The 21,437-nt window shown below is 34.3% G+C and overlaps 1 protein-coding gene across 1 annotated transcript in view; it reads right to left on the bottom strand.

The window, feature by feature from the left end:
• Positions 1–3,323: 3,323 nt before the first annotated feature.
• The window catches only part of GTF3C4 (general transcription factor IIIC subunit 4), a 32,939-nt gene continuing 14,825 nt past the window's right edge, over positions 3,324–21,437 (bottom strand). Inside the window, exons 3-5 of the mRNA XM_074293974.1 lie at positions 17,927–18,057; positions 16,215–16,303; positions 3,324–11,497 (exon numbers count right to left, since the gene is read on the bottom strand). Coding sequence (XP_074150075.1) covers positions 11,433–11,497; positions 16,215–16,303; positions 17,927–18,057 — 285 coding nt within the window. The 3' untranslated portion in view covers positions 3,324–11,432. The remainder of the gene's footprint in view (positions 11,498–16,214; positions 16,304–17,926; positions 18,058–21,437) is intronic.

The following is a 21,437-nucleotide window of genomic DNA, read 5'->3' as shown; positions in this document are numbered from 1 at the left end:
CACATGAAAATGAAAAGTTTTTTGATGATTTAGAAATTGTGATTCTCAGCATCCTCTTCTGCCCTCTTTTTGGGGATGGTGAAGCACAAGGTGAGGGGCACCCAAGGTCAAAGCCATGTCAAATGTTATTTCAGAGGCTTCTGTGGCCAAAAAAGAATTATCATCTAGTGGTCAGCTTATTAGTTATGTGCCTCTGTCATTAGGTAGACTGGTCACAGGAAACCAGTTTGTTCCTAGAACCATCAGTGAGGCCTTTCCAATACAGGGTTTTCTTGGAAAAGAATAAATGGCTTGCCATTTCTTTTTCTAGCTCATTTTATGAAAAGTCTGAGGCAATCAGGGTTAAATGACTTGCCCAGGATTGTCTAGCCAGAAAATGTCTGAGGCCAGATTTGAACCTGTAAGATGAATCTTGCTGACTCAAGGACCAATATTCTCTCCACTGTACTACCTAGGTGCCTTGATTTGATTTTCCATTAATCCTGAACAAAGTCCCCATTCTACTTAATTCAGCCACCTTTCTATTCCTTCTAATTTGTGCCATATTCCCTACCTACAATACCTTCCTCACATGCTTACTCCCCACCAAATGCTTTTTATACTCAAGCTCAGTTCAAATACTACTTCTTCCATGTCTTACCTATTATGCTTCAAGTGATCTCTACTTTTTCTAATTATCTAAGCGCCCTAAGTCTATACCTCTCTAATGTAGCACTCATATGTATACTTTTTGTGTTGTGTTCTGTAGTTATTTCATTTATATGTAGCTATGTCTGTTTTGTCTGTCTCCCTTTCTGTCTTCCCTGCCTAAGTTGTTATTGGTCAGTTGTTTTTTCAGTCATGTTCAACGCTTTGTGACCTAATTCGAGGTTTTCTTGACAAAGATAGAAATAAGTTACATTTCCTTTTCAGAACAATTAGGAACTGAGTCAGGACAATTAGAGAAACCGAGTCAGGACAATAAAAGAGAACTGTGGCACTTAACACTATCTTCAGCTCCGAACTCAACCAGCCCCACCCAGACAACCGAACCCAAAGCTGCTAGTCCTAGGGTGGGGTCCCCACAGTAGCAGGATTCAAGGAGAATTTGTCCTTCAAGGAGTTTTAGAATTTCGGGGTCCCTTCATTCCCCCATTGTTAGCTTCCACTTGCCAAATTCTAGTTTTAAGGAATTATTTTGTCCAGTGAGTTTTTGTACCTTTTTTCCATTTGGCTAATTCTGGCTTTTTCTATACACATAGGACTTTGTTTTAAACTGAAAAAAGAAGGAGTTTGCTACCCACTACTTACCCCCTTTAATCTCCCTAAGGGAAAACTAGGATCTCATTAATCAAGATGATTGTGTGATGAATTGGGCTAGGGCAATTGGCAGGTATCTTCTCCTATTTTAACTAACTGCTTAAGAGAATCACTCAAAGCTAATTTTTTTTTTTCCTTTTGAAAAACTATGATTAAACACAATAGGTAATCTAGTCTGATAAAATCTCTGGAAAGTGACAGATCCCACTGAGCCACATACCAGCTTTATCCAGTGTTGGAGACATTTATTTAGGCTTTATAAAAATCTACCTGTCATTATCTTAAGTTCTTTTGAAAATATTTAAGCTTATATGAGGATATATGTATGTATACATATATACAAACATACATATTTCACTTTGTTTATTATGATTTATCTAGCCTACTTTATATCAAACAGTACACACTTCTCTCATTTTCATTTAAATAAATATGTATGTACTCAGTTGGTATGAAAATAGGTTAATATCAATGTGCTCTTGGTCTATGTACTCTAATTATTGTCACCTTACATGAACATTCAGTAGAGATGTTATTTTAATTTGAAATTTAAAGACAAAAGAATTTCTATTCGTTTCTTGTTTATTTTGGCAATGATTGTTTCAAATCCAGAGCTTTATTAGTGATACTTTGCTCTCTTAAAGATTCTCCAAGGAGAAAGGCAGAATAAGACCAATCTCACCACAATTTCCCTCTTCTGTATTCTTCTACCATTATTTATGACAAGAGAAAAAGAGGAAGGAGAGTGAAAGGAAGAAGAAAGAAGGGAGGAAGAGGAGGAGGAGGGAGAGGATGGGGAGGGGGAGAAGAAGAGAAGGGAGAAGAAGAGGGAAGAAGAGGAGGGAGAGAAGAAGGGAGCAAAGAAGAGAAAAAGAAAAGAGAAGCGAATTAGATTCTACTGTGCTCTACTGTGACAGACCATGCTGTCCCTTCCTTAGGAAATGATGAATTCAGAGATAAAGATTCCTGCCTTGATAAAGATAAATAATTGGTGGTGTGATGTAGTGACACTTAGGTGAAACTGGATGAAGCAAAATGGTTTGCACACATCTGCAGGATCTGATGACAGCTACAGGCAGTGTTTCTACATAAGTTAAGAATAGCAAATTATTTGCAGAAATTCTAGGGAAGACACTTCCTTCTCCATAGCGATGGTGCTTCTTGGCACAAATGCAGATATGTTCTATAGTATTAATGAGGGAAAGGAAAGGGGGAACTCCATTTCTCGGTGCATAGATAATCCCATGAGGCGCAGTGTCCCCTGTAAAATGAATTTACAGGCCCGAAAACCTAGATTGATAAATAAAAGGTTTATGTAGAAATTTGGAAGTAAAGTTCAGTTATAAAGACTCCAGGGCCAAAGGTAGCCGCTGGGCAGGCAGGAACCCCTACATGGCTGGAAGGATACCATGTGTTGGCTGGGAGGGCTCCTGCAAAGAGAGCCCTCTTTTATACCCAAAAGATGATGGGCGGTACCAAATTCTGGCGGGCTTTTCAGTTCGCTCAGATCAGGTGAGGGTTGAGGGAAGCTGAGCTGATAGTGGGAGGCTGGGCCCAGATATTCAAAGGGTGCCTTTGACCAGGATTTGTGAATCAAGGTCAGCCACGGGTTGGGCAATTAGAAAGGAATCTTAAAGGGACTTCAAACCCCATCAGTATCTTTACAAATAACCAAAGTTCTCTTCTGAGTGCCTCTTTATCATCATAGAAGCATAGTCTCAACCACTCCTAATGGCAGTGGCAGGATTCAAATTATTCTCTTTTAATTCCTCTTAAATTTCTGGGGTAGGCAATCCAGCACAATGATGAGGTTAAGCTGAACCTAAGGAAGTTGATGGGGGCCCCCTTCTATTATTTACACTCTTTATCTGCTTTTTCTGTTTCCTTTTCTTTTCCCCTACCCATGTTTTAGATATTGCTATGATACTCATGGTGATTGTTTAGCCCCTTCCATTACACTGAGGGCTTACAATAAAAGCATTAGCTGAAGTAGCAGGAAGCCCATAAAACACACACAAACAAAATACAAAGAATTTGGTTGGTTATTTATTTGAATAAAAAAAGAGGGCAGGATAATAATACTACTGGCTCGGTATACAAAACACAACATGAGATATTGCATCACGTTTACAAAAATGCTATTATGTACAGCACCAAATATTCACAGCAACTTTGACTCCAATACCAGAATCATATAGGAAATGGAAGTGAATCCAAGACAGAAAAATGAACAAATTGACTGGCCCTACAACAATCAGCCAGGCAAAGAAATGTCTGAACATTTTAGGCATAAGAAATTAAAGTTCTGTTATTCTTTGCTTGGGTTGTAAAAAACTTAAGGATTTAAGTTCTGATTCTCTAATTAATGGGGCCTGCTGTTTAAGAAAAACAACTAATATAGAGCCTTACATAGTTACTCCCTCCACAATCTTCCTGACTCCAATTTTTTTAGGACACTGACGTGTCAAGGTACTTATTCCAGGAATAAATATGACCAAATCCACATCTTGGTCAAATGTCATTGTGGTTGTAAATCACAAATATCTGGCTCAGCCATTTGAAATGTGAGGCTCCTTAATCCTCTTCCATTCATTAACTGTAGTGTTGAAACCATTGAAAAAAAAGTAAATTATGCTTCACCTTGAAGGTGATAACTCAATTTATTCAACAAATTATTTAATAAAGTCTACTATGTGCAAGGCACTTTGTTAAGTGCTTGGGGGATTAAAAAAAAAAAAAAATGATGTTCCCTGCCCTCAAGGAGCTTACAATCTAGTAATCTATACTTTTTACAAATACACATACAAATCTTTTCTGGATAAAGGATATTCCCAACATTAGATGATGATACTGTTATTAATAAAGGACTTTTTTTTTTTTTACAATAATAAAGTTTAGGAAATGTCAACCTCCCTCCTTCCCTCTCCCCCCAAGTCCTATTATTCAGAAAAATATTTATTTAAACCTAACTGTAAGGATGTAAGAACACTTTCTTTCCATATCCCTAAGATTTCTGAGAAACCTCCAATTACTTGAAAATTAGTGTAAAAATATTCATAGATACTTTGTACAAATCAAAGCTGAGCACATGGTTAAAGATTAATACAGGTGATTTTGAAATGAAAAATGAAAAATCCATTATATAAATCTATATACATACAGTCTAGTTTTTCTAAACTGTCATAAATTTTCAAGGATTTTGGTATTTACCTTTTTTGCACGTGAAAGAACATTTGTGTCAAACACAAATGGATCAAACACAAGTGTAACAATTCTTAGAACATTCTTCACAATTACAAATAAGGTGTTTGTGAGAGCATAGAACTTCAAGCTTGAAGGGACCTTAGAGGCCATCTAGTTCAATTCCCTCATTTTACAGAGGAAGAAATAGATTTATCGAGTTCGGGAAATACTTCCTCCAGGTCACTCATTCAGTATAAGAGCTGGAATTTGAACCCAGGGTTTCCAATCAAAACCAAACTCTTTCCAGTGCCTCTAAAATGTAACAACCAAAGATATCTTGAGAGTGCCTATTCTTTCTCTGGCACTATTTATAAAAACCTTGTAAATCAATATAAGAAACATTTACTTGTCCCACTTTCCCTTAATTAAGGAATTTGCCTATTTCCTGCTTCCAGGGGTAAATATATAGTCTTATCTTTTACAAATTGGATAGGGTTATAAAGTGTGAAACTGCAGTTCTAACTACACTTAGTTGCTGACAGCCAAACTCTAGCACTTTTTCCCTTTAAAAAGTTTGCAGTAGTAGGATTCCAACAGAGTTAAATAAGCTATTCTGCATCTACTTAATCAATTTAAAATTCAAACCCAATCTCAAAATTTTATTTTCAAACCAATTAATTATAGCTTTGTAGTTTACAAACTTGACAATAGGTCAAACCATCACTTCCTTATTTCCTTCTTTGTTTGGAGCTGGCCAATTGTTTTCTTTCAAATGAAGGGCCACTGATTGAAACAATCTCTAAGGTTCCTATCCATCCTCACTTTTTATGAATCTCTCTCCCAGCATTAAAATTATGATTAAATAACACTTTATATCTGTATAATAGTTCACAATTTTTAAGAGCTTTATATAATTGATTGTTTTGACCTTTATTTTCATGACAAATTTGGGAGGTGAACAGACAGGAACATTTTCTATAAAGAACTGGGTGGGGCGGGGAGTGATTTTATAAGGCAACTGATGGATCTTTCTTTTCTTCCAACTTTATGCAAATAAACCTGTGAACTCTCAACCTCCAGAAAGTTCCCACAAAAATGTGGAAATGAAAGCTCATACTTGCTATTTTTTACACTGTCAGAAAGTCAAAAGGAGGTCTCTCTTCTGAGAAGCAAAAACTATCCCAATGAACCACCAATGCCAGGAGGCCTTCCCTCTGGATTAAAATATCAAAAGTATTCCTGAATACTTGAAGAAAACTCAAGATAAAAAAATCTGAATTTAAATGAGAAAGCAAATTATAATACTCATAGTTTAAAAGGATTAATCACAGGGCTCCTTTGCATATCTAATCCCCCTACAGAATTTAAAATAATTTTTATTTATAAAAATTAAATTGAAACAAAACTTTTCAAGAACATATTTAAGGCATGGCCAAATAGACAGAGTTGGAATAGGAATCAAGAAAACCTGGTTTTGAATCCCACCTCAGGAGCTCTGTGTGACTCTTGTTTAATCTTGTTTCTCTGATCTTGTTTCTTCATCTATAAAATAGGGGTAATAATACCACTTGTCACAGGGCTATTATGAGAATCAAGTGATTTAAAGTGCTTTGCACTATATAAATGTTATTAATATTTATGATAAGATAAAGATGGCTGTCAGAGGGACATAATGGGCCTAAAGTGTTGACTTTGGATCTGTTCTCCCTAGAAAAGTTAATAATATTCCTGAGAATTTTTTTGTCCTTCCTCAGAATAGACATTTTAGTTCTGCAGAATTCTAAACTCTATCCTAAAGTAGAACTTTTTATATATATACATACATTTATATATATATATATTGCCCAGAGTCACATAGCTAGGAAGTGTTTAGTGTCTGAGGCCACATTTGAACTCAGGTCCTGACTTCAGGGCTGGTGCTCTGTCCACTGCACCACCTAGCTGCCCCACTTTACATACTTTTAAAGGACATTCACAATTCACAATCATGGAAGAGGTTAAGGGAAGTAGATGGAAACTGTAAAGTCATCAGCTTTGAAGTAATTCATATTGACCTAAAAAATACTGTTTAGCTTCATGACGTCAATTGTTTCCATGAAAATTTAAATTATATTGATATTCTAAACATGAGACTGTTACCTAATAGTGAATGAATTAAATTATTTCTGTTATCATTTAGCAGCTATTAGATATCTAATTACTAATCTAGTAATCTTGTAGGGGATATGATTAGATTCTTGAAATATTCAACAAGGCAAGGAGGGCACTAAGATAAATATATACTGATTTAAGGAAGTTACACAGTGGAATTTTAAGTGCCAGTTCCTTTAAAAAATTCAAAGCAAGTTAACTGTAAAAAGTAATTTAAACTGGTTATCTGTTTAGTCTATGCTCTGAATCCACGGTAGAGAGAATGCAACAGACTCTTTTTGGGGGAAGGAGGGTTAGTTTTAGGACAGGAGCAAAGTTAAGGCTGATGCCATAGAAAATATCTCTTTTAGGACTTGATAGTAATTGTTTACTGTCATGAAGTAATGGAGGAGAAAAAAGCAGCATTTTCTACTCAGAGATAGGATCCAGTTTCACAATTTATCAAATATTCTGGCAAGGAGATTATTTCTATGATCTTCACGGAATCATGTATTTACATTATGGTGGCATTTAGAAGCTATCGAATCCAATCCCCTCATTTTACAGATGAAGAAATAGAGGACCAGAGAGGTAAAATGAATTGCTCAAGATTATACAAAGGACAGAGGCAGATCCTTGTTTCCAAGTCCAGAGCTCTTTCCTCTGTACCTTAATGTTTGTTTCATAGCCCAATCTAACTTCAATGTTTGGCTTCTGATTGAAGGCAAATGAGTTGGGAAAGATTTTTCTTGTCAACTCAACTGGTGTCCTTCTAGTTTTCCTAAAATGTTCTAGTTCTATATTTTTTCTGGCCTTAATTAGAAAAAGGGTCATTTAAGGCTCCCAGTCTTTTAACACCTCAGTTTTGTTTATCCTGTTTCTGCCTATTCTGACTAACTTTTCCCCAATGCCCTACACTTCAGATGAATCTTCTTTTTGCTAACAAAGGCAACTTAATTCTTTACAACTCTGCCCCCACGTGTAACTGTTCATCATGGTCATCTATTCCTGCACAAAATCTTTATTGAGGGATTTATAATAAACAACTGCATATTTACATTTTCACTCTATCTTTAGCTTCTCCTTTTTTTTATGGAAGGAGAGGCTCATCCTAAAGCTTAAATCATTCTTTGAAGAGACTGGCTACAGGCAGGAACTGACCTATCCTGCCATGTGGCAGCTATCTATAGTTTATGATTTGTACCTAATCCAGGAAGAGCTCCCTCCCTGGTCTGGCCTTGATGCCTGCAATTAGCCTGACATTTCATTCTTTTTGATGAAGGTACAGTCCCATAGTTAAAATAGAAATACTTCAGGGAAGTATTCATCAAACTGTATTTTTAAGAAAAATGGAGAATACATAAGTTATAAATAATGATTCCTGCCCTCCCAAAAGACTAATTGAATTATCATTTTTAAAAGGAGAGAGTTTTAATTATGTGATTTAGTCTTTGAAATTCTTTTTGTAATATTAAAAAAAAAACCTTAAAATCTGTTTAGCTAACTTTATGAATCTGTGTTACATTGACTGCAAAACCAAAAAATTTAGAAATTCTTCTTTGGAAGAAAGGAGAAAAGGGTAGGAGGAATGAGCAGAGGCAAGATGGACACAGCCCCTTTGGAAAGCAATCAATGCTACTAGTTCAGGGGAAGAGGAATTAATCATCAATTCAACAGATAGTTGAAAAAAACCTGCTACAATCTGAACAGATATTCTACAAATCCATCATTTCAGTCTAGGTTTCTTAACAAGCACTAGTGTCACCCTTCCTATAGTCTTATCTGAGGTTATTACAGTTATAATAGAATACAATTTAATATTTAATCATTATCCCTTTACATTATTTTAACCTAATTAACCTGTTAAGTTTGCTAATATATCCAACCCACATGCTACAACATTAACATTCTGATAAACTTAGGGGGAGAGGAAGAAAATGTCACATTCAACCACTACCATCGTCAATGGTTCTAATAACTTCTGACAATGAAAAATAATTGGTAGTTTTGGCAGATATAATACTAGGTAGAGCTTGCTTGAAGTTTGAGTGGTGGACACATGAGGATTTCAGAATGAATATCAAGCATAACAAGCTATCAATTACTTATCTAGGATAATAGGGACAAATTAACCCCAGGCAGAGAAAATGTGATACATACGTGGATATCAGACTCCCAAAATGCAACAGTGTTTCAACTGAAAGGTCTACTTTTGTGTCATCTTTGCTAGTGCATTTTAAATGCAATGCGGCACTTATCACCTCCAGTACTTTCAATGCTGAAATAGTTATTATACAGTCATATTTGAGTCAGATTCTAACATAACCACAAAGAACAGCTCTGTTTTATGAAATAAGATTTTGTAAACTTCTCACATTCTCTGTAAACAAGTTGACACATGTAATCAATATCCCAGGTCAATATTCGGGTTTACTTAGACATTCATTTTCAAAGATTTCACTGATTTAAAAATTTGAAAACAACCCCAAAGATGTGATAGTAATGACAGTTGGTCCTTTAGACGTACTGTGGGAGTAAGCTGATGCTAAGTGAAGGTAGCCTATTAACTCAAACTTTTCTCTTTACTCCCCACAACTCAACATTCTTTTGGGACAAGTTTCCAAATGAGGCAAGATTCATATTAGAGAAAGCTCCCACTGAAGCAGAATGGAGAATGCTATAAACTAGTCATATATGGTAGTCAGTTTGTTTGAGGTATGTCCAACCTGGAAGAAAGCTTCCAAAATAGCTTCCTAAAAAGACACACAATAGAACTTGAGACCCTCTTTCAAATGGTTTCTTGTATTCAAAAAACAAACAAAAAAACCCCCATAGTTTATTAAATACAATGACAATAATAGACATTTTAAATAAAAATTAAATGTCAAAATTTTAAATGGCACTTAATGTAGTTAAGGACTGGACATTTACTAGTAAACCAGTTTGCCTCAAACAAGACTGGAAGGATTTCTGGCTATGGTCTGTCTTAATTCCTTTATTAACATGATTCTAATGGTGGCCAAGTGAAAAAAAAATACTGTAGTTTATAGTTATCCAAGTTTTTAGGTTTTCTTTTGGTAAAGAACCTTGCTGCTATCCAGTTTTTTTTCTGAATCACCACATTGTTTGGGATACTGACAACAATATTCTTAGGACTACTCTCAAAATGACAGAGACAAGGAGAAGAGTTCAGGGAACAAGAGACCAAGGCCAGGAATTAAAATCTAGTTTGCTGGGTAGAAGAATATCATGGGGATCTTTTTGCCTTTGGAGATATCGCCTTGGATGCCTCAAGTGCTCTGCTCTCTAACACAAATTAGCCAAGATGGATGCAGAACATTAGTCTATAGTGCTTCATGGCTAAAAATAATATTGCTGAAGTAAATCTAATTATTAAAATTAGACAGTCTACCATGGATCAAACTGGTAGAAGAAAAAAATGGGATTTACAATGGAAACAGGTACAGTATGGCCAACAATATGACTGAAGAAATGTTTACTGTTCCCATCCATCTCTGCATACAAATACGAGCCACTACAGGATAACTGAATTATGGACTAAGTCCAGAGCCAATGATTCAATTCACATATTCAAGCCTATTACAATTCCAAAATACCTATTTCTAGTTTTAAAAAGGGCAAATATTATTTTGCTACCCTGGTTTATGTTAGAAGGATATAGAAATTTTGCATCTGATACAAGTTACCTGGCTCTGTTCAATTAGATTGAACATACACTTGGTATCAGTGCAACCCAGACAACGGTTCCTATTTCTTGGCTTGCCTTGTCTTTTTGAGGAATTCTCTATGATCATCTTTATTACACCCCTCCCTTGGGTTCTAAAAATTTGCTTAAAAAAATGCACATGATTAAAAATACTAAAAATAATGTAAATACAATAGTGGTTTTCTTTCCTTTCTTTCAAAAGAAAAGAAAGAGCCTAATATATAAGCAATTAAATAGATTTACTTCAAAACCAAAGAGGGATGAATGAGGAAATCCTGAATACTTGGAATCCTGACATATTTTTAAGAGTTGGTTATTGTGATCAGATTATATGGAAGGAATAACTAAAGGAAAAATATTATATATGAGTATTAACCAATAACAGCCCCATTCAACTGATCCTCATTTGGCACAGCAAAACCAATTTTTTAGTCTTTTGGTCTCAACACAGTATTATCACAATAAGACAAAGGATGGTGTTTTGTTCATTTTTGAGAGAAAACAAGAACTAAAAGACTGGTTTCTGGTTCCTCTGAAGGGCTACACCAGGCATGCAGGCCACTTGTTAAGAAAAAGTACAACTGTACAGAGTTTAGGATACTTCAACATTTGACAGTATTCTGGGTGCTAGGAAAGCAACATAAGCAGACAAAAGCTTTCTCCAAGTCCAGACAACTACTCCAGCCAAAGAAGAAAAGAGACTTGGCCTAAAAGAGGTGCTTTCCCAAGCCAGTCAGAAGAAGCTACCTGGCTTCCGGAAATGTTAGGAGATAGCTATTTTCCAGGCCGATATCCTAAAGACACATGCCAAATAAGGGTGCTCATTAAGGAGGGGCAGGCAGTCACCTCAAAAATACTTCAGCAAATCCTCATTATCCAGAAATGTAAAAAAAAAATGTACTTCTACCTCTCAAGACAAGAGGGAACTGAGCCTCTAAGATATGAGTTTCCAATGTCCTATTTAGAGGAATAAAGACAGTATTTCTTCTCATATAGGCAAAGTTTACTCCTGTGTTGTTTTTTTTTATTCCAGGCAAAGGAAGTTTTCTATAAGCAAAAACAATTGCTTTCTTCATCTTCCCATGACTGTCATTTAGAAAACAGGGGAGTCGCAGAATGGGCAAGGGCCTTGCAATAACCTCTTTATCCAGTCAGGATCTGTGAAAAGGAAAACAATGGTATCAAATGTGGATTTTATAAATCACAATACCAGAGAAAAGGAAAAAAAAAAAGAATAATAATCATTTATGTGACCTTAGACAAACCACTGCTCTTCTCTAATCTTTTAATCCAGAATTACACATTCTTCCCAACTGATAAGATTTTATAGACACTTTTATAAGTGGCTCTGAATAAATTAAAATAGGACTTTTTTTGTTCAGTTCTTCTATCTCCAAGAATTTTTTATTATGGTCAATGTTTAAAAAAATTACTCAGCATAACGGTTCTATTTCTTTATAGATAAAATTTAGATCAGTTCAACGCACATTAGAGAAGGAGGTCATGATGATTTGTGTATCTACTTTTGCTAAAGGTTACTGCAGAAGTTGGGTACAACAGCAGACAGCTGTTGAAACTATGAACATAGGCAAGTATCTTATGTCTGATATCATCTTTGTTCTGTGATCACAAAATGTATCCTAATACTGTTGTTGTTGAGTTGTTTCAGTCATGTCTGTTCTTGTGACCCCATTCAGAGTTTTCTTAACAAAGATAATTGGAGTAGTTTGCCATTTTCTTCTCCAGCTCATTTTAAAGACAAAAAAACCTGAAGCATACAGGGTTAAATGACTTGCCAAGGGTTATATGGTTAGCAAATGTCTTGAGGCCCAATTCGAACTCATAAAATGAATCTTGATTCCAAACTCAATGTTCTATCCACTGTGCCAATTAGTTGCCCTTTGTATGCCAACACCAATTGGACAAAAAAAGTATAGATCTATTGTATCTCACTCTATTTGTCAAGAAAAATCTTAAATGTATAGATAACTTAGACATAGACATACAGGACATCCTCAGCAATTTAAAAGAGCAGAAAAAGAATTACTTTTCAGATTTATGGATAGGGGAAAAGTTCAGGACTAAAAAAGCAATACAGAAGGTCACTGAATAGTAAACATAGACCACTTTGGTCTCAAAAAATGAAAAGTTTTTACATAAACATTTTCAATGCAATTAAAATTAGAAAGGAAACAGTTAACTTGGAAAAAAGATATTTGCAGCAATAAATATATTTTGTATCTTTTATGTCAAATATATCTTTAATAAATGTATCAATTCCAAAATATATAGGTAACATTCACTCAGTGGCTGCCAGCAGCACTCTGTAGGCTCCTCTGGATATTTCCCTCCTCTTTTTTTGTCTTCCTCCTTTTCCCACTTCTCCCACTCCCAGCTCTAATTTCTCTAACTAGGATAATGTGCAGCAGCAGATTAAACAAAAACAGAAGAGGAAATTGATGCTCATTATTGACCACGGCTCTGGCATGTGAAAAACTAGCTCTGCTGGGGCTGATGTTCTTCAGTTTGTGTTTTGCTCCAATGTTAGATGGCCAAGACATCAGGATGTTATGATGGGAAGTGGACAGAAGGACAGTTATGCTGGTGATGAGACTCAGAGCAAGACAGCTTGATTCGGATATGTCTCATCGAACATGGCACTGTCACCAAATGGGACGACATGGAGAAAATCTGGCACTATACTTTCCACAATGACTTCTTGTAACCTTTGAGGAACACCTTTAAACCCCAAGACAACAGAGAGAAAATAACACAAATTATGCTTGAGGACTTCAATATCACAGCCATGTGTGTTGCTATTCAGGACATGCTATCTCTGTAAGGTTCTTGTTGTACCACTGCCATCATTAGGGACTCTACTGATAGTGTTATCCACAGTGTGCTCATTTGTGAGGATTTTGCCCTTCCCCATTCCATGCTTTATTTAGACTTGGCTGACCATGACCTGACAGACCACCTCATAAGATACTGACAAAAAAAAGGTCCATTACCACAGATGAAAGGGAAATTGTTCTTAACATCAAGGAGAAGCTGTATTTACTATACTGGCCTAGACTTTGAGCAGAAGATGCCCCCTGCTATTTCCTTCTCTTCTCTAGAGAAGAGCTATGAGCTTCCTGATGGCCAAGTGACCAGTGGAAATGAGAAGTTCAGGTGTCTAGGAACTCTTTTCTGGCCATCCCTCCCAGGGATGGAATTCCATGGCATTCATAAAAATACTTTCAATTTTATCATGAAGTGTGATCTTGACATTCAAAAGGATCTATATGGCATCACAGTACTGTCTGATGATATTACTATGTATTCTCATATTGTTGACAATGCAGAAAGCACAGTCCTGCAACATAGCATAATGAAAATAAAGATCATTGCCCCTCTGTATTCCATCTGAATTGGTGGCTCTACTTAGGCCTTTCTCTCCCACCTTCCAGCAGATGTGGATCAGCAAGCAAGAATATGATAAATCTAGACCATTCACTGTCTATCACAAATGTTTCCAAAAGAATCACTCGCAGGTCCATAGCAAGTGCTGCTTGAGTATTCACAAAGTATAAAATGGCAAATATATGTATCCCATGTTATGAAATTGGAATAAAATTAAAAAAAAAAAAAAAAACTTGTTCTTGAGGGACTTTGTAGCTGATATTAAACAAATATCAGTACTTTTTAGATTGTTTAACTGTTAACTGATTTGATCTATTCAAGTTAATAGTTGTTCCCTTGGTGTACATTTTAGCATACCTTAAACATATCTTTGATTCAAATCCTAATACAGGTCACTTCATTTCAACAGATAAGGTTAACTTTTGTAGAGAATTGACCTCATAACAGTATTTGGCTGGTTGACAATAGTTTAGTTTATAAAGAATCAGGTCCATACACATTTTCTAAAAGTCAGATTTTCAGCCTCTAAAAGAGCTGACTTAGAGAATTTCTGTCCTAAGGCTGTTTTATGAAGTTAGATCTTGACACCATCCTAGCAGGAATACAAACTGAAACCAAACTTTAAGAGCCAATTTTTCCCCCCAAACTCACTATTTTCCTCCAATATTATGGGGTTAAGTAACTCAGCCGTGAGCTGCTAAAAAGTCTGCATTCACAAACTGCAAATTTGTACATTTAATTAATTTATGTAAGATTTCTGTAGTTGCCTTAATGTTCTCAGATAACAGTAGAATACCAAAATTTGTAAGTAATTTTAAGAGTTGAGAAATGTAATGCCCAACATTTTATTGTGTAAGGAAAAAATAAAAATATTGGAAATAAACTAATATACATGTGTGTGTGTGTGTGTGTATATATACATACACACACATATATATGTATATACACATACACACACATGTGAGAAAGTGATTTAAATTGATAAGACTAAGAGTTATTTTCAAAGAATAGGCAATTTTCAAAGAAAGTAATACACGTTATCAACAACCACATAAAAATGTTCCAAATTACCAATAATTAAAGAAATACAAATTAAAGTAATTCTCAAGTCCTACTTCATAGCCTTCAGACTGGCAAAGATAACCAAAAAAAAAAAAAGGAGAAAAATGTGAAGTGCTGGGGGACTGTGGAAAAAACCAGGTACACTGTTGGTGAAGCTGTGAACTGGTCCAGTCATTTTAGAAATCAATTTAGAATTATGCCCCCAAAGTTAGTAAACTATATAAACCAAAGAAATCAAAGGAAAAGGAAAAGGAATTACAGTTAAAAAAAAAAATATATATATATATATATATATATGTATATATATATATAACAGCTCTTTTGGTAATAGCCAAAAATAGAAACTAGATATCTATCCACTGAGGAAGAGCTAAACAAATAATTATGGCAACAAATGTAGCAGAATATTACTGTGCCATAAAGAACAACGAAATGGACAATTTCAAAGGAAACTAGGAATACATAAGGGTTGCAAAGTGAAATGAATAGACTAGAAAACAATTTATACAAGGACAACATTAATATAGAGAAAAAATAACTTTGAAAGATTTAGAATTCTAGTCAATGAAATGATAAACCAGAAGTACTGAAGAATGATCATCTCCTGACAGAGCAGTGATAGGCTTAAAATGCAAATTAAGCAAATTTTCCTATATCCTAGGAACTTCTTTTCCTAGACTGTGCATCTTTGTTATGAATTTTATTCTATTTTTTTCAAAAAATTGTTCCAATGGGAGAAACAAAGGAAGAAATGATACATTTTTTAAAAATTAAAATATATATATATATATATACATATATTATTTTTTTAAAAAAGCCTTATCTTAAAATATTTTATTCTCTTCCCACATAAATGGGGACAACTAGATATAATGGGACATAGTAAATCAGATCAAGGAAGAGGAGAAAGAAAAAAGAATTAGGGATGGATCAGCACAGATTCTTAATTTCTGGAAAAGCAATTCAAAATAACTATCCCACTGAAAAGTGGTAGTGTCATCTTTGTATCCAAGAAACAACATTATTAAGAATATTTGAACTTTTCTTATTTAATCAATGAAATATAATGGTTTGCACACATAAACCAAGTCCTAACCCTGTTACATTTTAAAGTGAATCCACTGTCTGTAAACATAGCAGTACTTACCAAAACAAACCACAGAGATACTTGATTCACATAGTAAATGTAATATATACTTAGACATGGCATTCTCCAATTACTATTTTCTAATTAGAGCTGTGGCTAAATAATAACACTGTAAAGAGCAGAATATTATCCCTGCTTTTATTGTCTGCCTGCATAACAGAAAATGATTCTGAGTTTGCCCTGAGTTGTTATACTGATGACTGGGAATTCTGCCAGCATTCTTAATCCCTAGCTTCCAAGCTAGGGAAAACACTCACTCACCTCCTGAAGTTGGATGTCGTGCAATGCTGTCATGAAGCAAACACCTTCTGTATATCAAACTCTGGCAAGACTGGTAAGTTAAAAAGCACCTGAAAGAAGACATTGTATTGTCAAAGGAAAAAGTTTGCTATATTCAAACCAATAAATTCAGAGAAATATAGTATTTGGTTGGCGGTTCACCATGGGCAGTTAATTATTTGAAAAAATATGAAAGAACAAAAATAGTCAAAAGCTCAAAGCAGCATATAGTCATACCATAAAAATCATACTCACTGTGACCCCATCTGATTGGCATATATACCAAAGAAAAGGATTACATATAGGGGATGAGATTAATGAGACAAAAGCTTATGAGGATTATGCTCAGGCAACAGTTAAAAAAAAAAAAAAAAAAATAGTACAAAGACAGACAGCAACTTCCAATTTGTCTGTTAATTCAAAGTATCATTCATTGCCTAGTCTGAAAAGAATTCAAAATCTGCCTTACAGATGGCTGGACCATGAAATCCTTCAGTTGATGTTAAAAAATTTATAAAGCACATAAGATGCGTGTACTAGACATTATTGTTAACATCTTTATCCAAAGAAGTTTATGAATTAGTTGCAAGGAGAAGAAGGAAGAAAGAAGAGGGGGAAAGGCATAAAGTACACTACAGATATATTAAAATAAATAACATTTAAAAATTAAAATTTAAATAACAAATAACACATAAAAGACATAAGATAGATACAGAAGATCCATTGATTCTAAGTGAGGAAAGGTGAGATATAATGGGATAGTACAATATAACAGGTCATTTCAGATCATTCAGAAAATATTTCCTAGAAAATAAGGAAGGAAACTCTTCCAATATTGAATAAAAGATTGTTTTTTTTTTATTGAAGCTTCTTATTTTCAAAACATATACAAGAATAAATTTTCAACATTGACCCTTGCAAAACCTTGTGTTCCAATTTTCCCTCCCCTATTTGACAAGTAATCCAATATATGTTAAACATGGTAAAAAGATATGTAAATCCAATATAGGCATACATATTTATACAATTATCTTGTTGCACAAGAAAAACCAGATCAAAAAGGAAAAAAAAAATGAGGAAGAAAATAAAATTCAAGCAAACAACAACAAAAGATGTGAAAATGCTATGTTGTGATCTACACTCAGTTCCTATAGTCCTCTCTCTGGGTGTAGATGGCACTCATCATCACAAGATCATTGGAACTGGCCTGAATCATCTCATTGTTGAGAAAAAAATTACAGTAAAATGCCATAAGTACCTACCACTCATATTTAGAAATTACATTTTGTTATTACCCTTTTCTCAATAGAAAATTAACTGGTTTTGCAAAAAAAAATGTCAATCTGCTCAAAATGTGAAATTCACAAAAAGTTTAATTTTCTATAATATAATTTCTAAAAAAAAAATAGCAAGACAAAATCATTTAGAGCAAATTAATTAAAAACAAAAATAATCCTACTCAAATAAATAATAGAAAACTTCATCTGAGATTGAAAAATTTTTTAAACTGTTCCTTCCTTACTTATATATGAAAAGGAGTCAATGCAGGTCCTACCAAAACTATCAAGAAAGACTCCCCCATATAAACTTATGAACAAAAGACTCTTTTAGTGAGTAATACTTGAACATATTAATTGCACTTGTTTGCAATAGCTAGTCTATAAGGGGAACAATCACTCAATAAAGCCACTTACCGGAGCCAAATGTGCCCATTAGAACAAACTGCCTGTTTACGATCTGTGAATGGCAAAATTTCTTTACATAAACTGCAGTGTTCAGGGAAAGTTTGTTTGTTCATCTTCTTTGAGATGTGCCCAATGAGTACCTAAGAAGACACAGCAAAAGCAATGGTTAGAGGTGAATTGTGGAAAAGAAATGATTCAGAGAGAAAAGATCCCCTTAAATGGCATTAAAAAAAAAAAAAGAACTTACAATAACAATGTGATAAAAGAGATAGATAGGTTTATAATTCTCTATTAACTCACCACAGCACCTAAGAAGAAGGAAGTTATATCACTGACTACACTTAAGTAAACTGAAAGAAATATTGAATGAAAGAGTAGTCATTCATAGTAGTGTATTAATAGCATAGATTGATTTCACTAAGACAAAAACTGTTCCTTAAAAGCAAATATATATTATCATTCTCCTAAGTATTTTTACAGGTTGTGAAAAATGTAACGCAACTATTAAATTATTTGAGGCTATATGAGGAAAATTATCCCTTTTATGCACAAAATGTCACTGGTAGGAAGTATAGCTCAAAAACATCATCTCCTTTATAAAATTTGCTAAATGCCTATGACTAAGAAGCTAGAAAAATCTAGTTGAATGTCAGTTTTATTTAAACAACTAGGAGTCTAAAAATATTTAACTTTTCCTTGAAATAATTTAGCAGAATGATAATTATGGAAATATGTATAGACGGATTGCATATTGTTTAACATATAATGGATTACTTGCCATGTAGGAGAGAGGATGGGGGAATGAGAGGAAGAAAAAAATTTTGCAGAGTTTTGCAAGGATGAATGTTGAAAAATATCTATGCATATGTTTTGAAAATAAAGAGCTTAAAAAATTAACGGCAGGAGCAGCAAGATGGTATAGTGGATAGAGCACTAGCTCCTGAAGTCAGGAAGACCCGAGTTCAAATCTGACCCCAGACATCTAATACTTCCTAGCTGTGTGACCCTGAGCAAGTTACTTAATCCCAATTGCCTCATAAAAACAAACAAAAAATTTAACAGAACATAAGACATGCCACCCTGGGTCAGATCAATAGTACATTACAGATTAGGATTTTGTTGGTTAAAAAAAAAAAAAGGCCCAATAGATGATCTTTAGAACCAAGCTGTCCTCCCTGATACATACATACACACACACAAAATCTCAATAGATATATCTCTATATTGATAATTATATATATATATATATACCTTGTTATCAACTATGAATGCTTGTGAATCCATTTCCACACACACACATTTTGAATTTGTCACTTTTCTCACTTATAAGCACACACACAGACACACACTTTTTCTCTCTTTTTTTAACCTCTACTACTTACTCAAATAATGAGTTCCATTAAGTTTTATTCACTTTATGAAATGAAACTTTCATTTGTCCTAAACATATCTCACAGAGTTGGTTTTGTCTTATTGTTTAGAGACTTGGTTTTAAAAATCTGATTTCACTTTTATCCCCATCCTGTTCATAATGTTACAAATTTCAATTACATTTCCTTTTGGTGTGAAGAATCCACCTCCTTCTAATTTATCCTCATAGTATAGTCCCCACCCTCTTCCCTAGTACTCTTCAGTCTTCTTAAAGTGTAGCAACCAGAACAGCATGAATTCCACTAGAGTTTTAATATAAGGGAAGCTTAAAGTTTGGAGAATAGGAATCAGAGCTGGAAAGGGCCTCAGAAGCTTCCTAATTCAACCTTCTCATTTCATGATAAAGGCTCCTGAGATGAAGAGAAATAAAGGGTTACAGGAATTTCTGTTTTGTTTTGAAATATTCTTCTTGGTGACGTGCACTGTTTTGTTAGTCCTTTTAAAGCAGCAGCATCCGACCAAAATCATCAGAAATACAAGAACTTTTAAGATATTTATACATATTTGAATTTTTAAAATATTACTACTAATTACCCTTTTATACCTTAAAATCTGTGAACAAAAGAAATATGAAAGTTTAGCAGAAACTTCTCATTTTTTGTAATGGTTTTGTGGTAGCTGCCCAATTCATGTAAAAAAAAAAATTGCAAATTTCTCAAAATCTTGGCAAACAATATCACTTTGAACTTTTATACCACTAATAACTTTTTTCAAAGTGCTTTTGCATGTATTATCTCATTTAATTCATATAACATCCATGTAATATAGGTACAACAGGTGTCAATATTTCCATTTTAGAGAACAGCATGTTGAGACTAAGGGAGGTTAACAGTAAAGAGGTATCAAGAATTAAATTAGTTGACAATGTGAGATCTCTTACCTCTTAGTCCAGAGTTATACCACATTAATATGAACATAGTGCCAACACACCAAATTTCATTCAAAAGAGGGTAATAAATTAGTCTATTTAAAATACCTTAAGTTCTAGGGTGGAAAAGTATTTTACTAAGGTTTTGTTGTCCAATTCTTTGTGACTCTTTTTGGGGTTTTCTTGGCAGAAATACTGGAATGGCTTATCATTTCCTTCTCCAGTTCATTTTACAGGTGAGAAAACTGAGATAAATAGGGTTAAATGATTTGTCTAGGGTCACACAGCTATTAAATGTCTGGGGTCAGATTACAACTCAGGAAGACAAGTCTTTCTGACTCCAGGCCCAACATTCTATTCACTATACCACCTAGCTGCCCTTAGCTATTGGCTAAGCAACAATAACAAAACATAACCTGAACACATGAAACATCTACAATACTTTACATTTTAATCCAGTGGTGATGAAAGTTATTGGGGGGAGTCCTATAAAATAACTACAATAAGAACATGGTAAAATTAAATATTTAAAATAGCTTTTAAAAAAACACAAATAAGACCAATAAATACTTTAATGAACATTCTGAATTGTACCTGAGCAATAATTCATGCCAAGAGATTATACAGCCCTTTGGAAAGAAGCAGCAACATCTATGACTATACTGCAATACAGATTTATAGTTCAACATGAGGGGTAATAATATTTGAACTTTATACTCCAAATTTAAACTGGAGAAATACTTTAAACAATGACAGAAAATCACTAGGGCAAAAAACAATAGACAATGGAAGTTTTGAATTTGTCTATGTCACTTTCCTCACTTGAAAAATAGAGATAATTGTAACACCAACCTCCAGGGTCACTGTGGGAATCAAAATGGGATTTGTAAAAATGCTTTGTAAACTTTGACTGCCACATAAATTCTAGTTACTATTATTAGTGTATTTTTAAAAAATAATACAGATAACACTTGCATGCTCCTATTTTTTAAATTAGGAAAAGCTCTATTTCTGAATTTATTAAAAAGAAGAAAAAACCCCTAAATATAGCAACTAACATTTGGAGGTGAGAAGGGAAAAGAAGGCAGGGGTGTAATAATGTTTTTCATCCTCTTTGTTAGAACCACCCCACAACACATATCCTACTAAATTCAGCTTCCTTGTACTCATTAGAAAAGCCTTATACTGACACTAGAATCCTTGTTTCAAGAATCCACTTTA

This window comes from Sminthopsis crassicaudata, chromosome 2 (assembly GCF_048593235.1).
Source record: "Sminthopsis crassicaudata isolate SCR6 chromosome 2, ASM4859323v1, whole genome shotgun sequence".
NCBI lineage: Eukaryota > Metazoa > Chordata > Mammalia > Dasyuromorphia > Dasyuridae > Sminthopsis > Sminthopsis crassicaudata.
The sequence above is the reverse complement of the archived record's forward strand: the minus strand, read 5'-3'. Positions and strand labels throughout refer to the sequence as shown.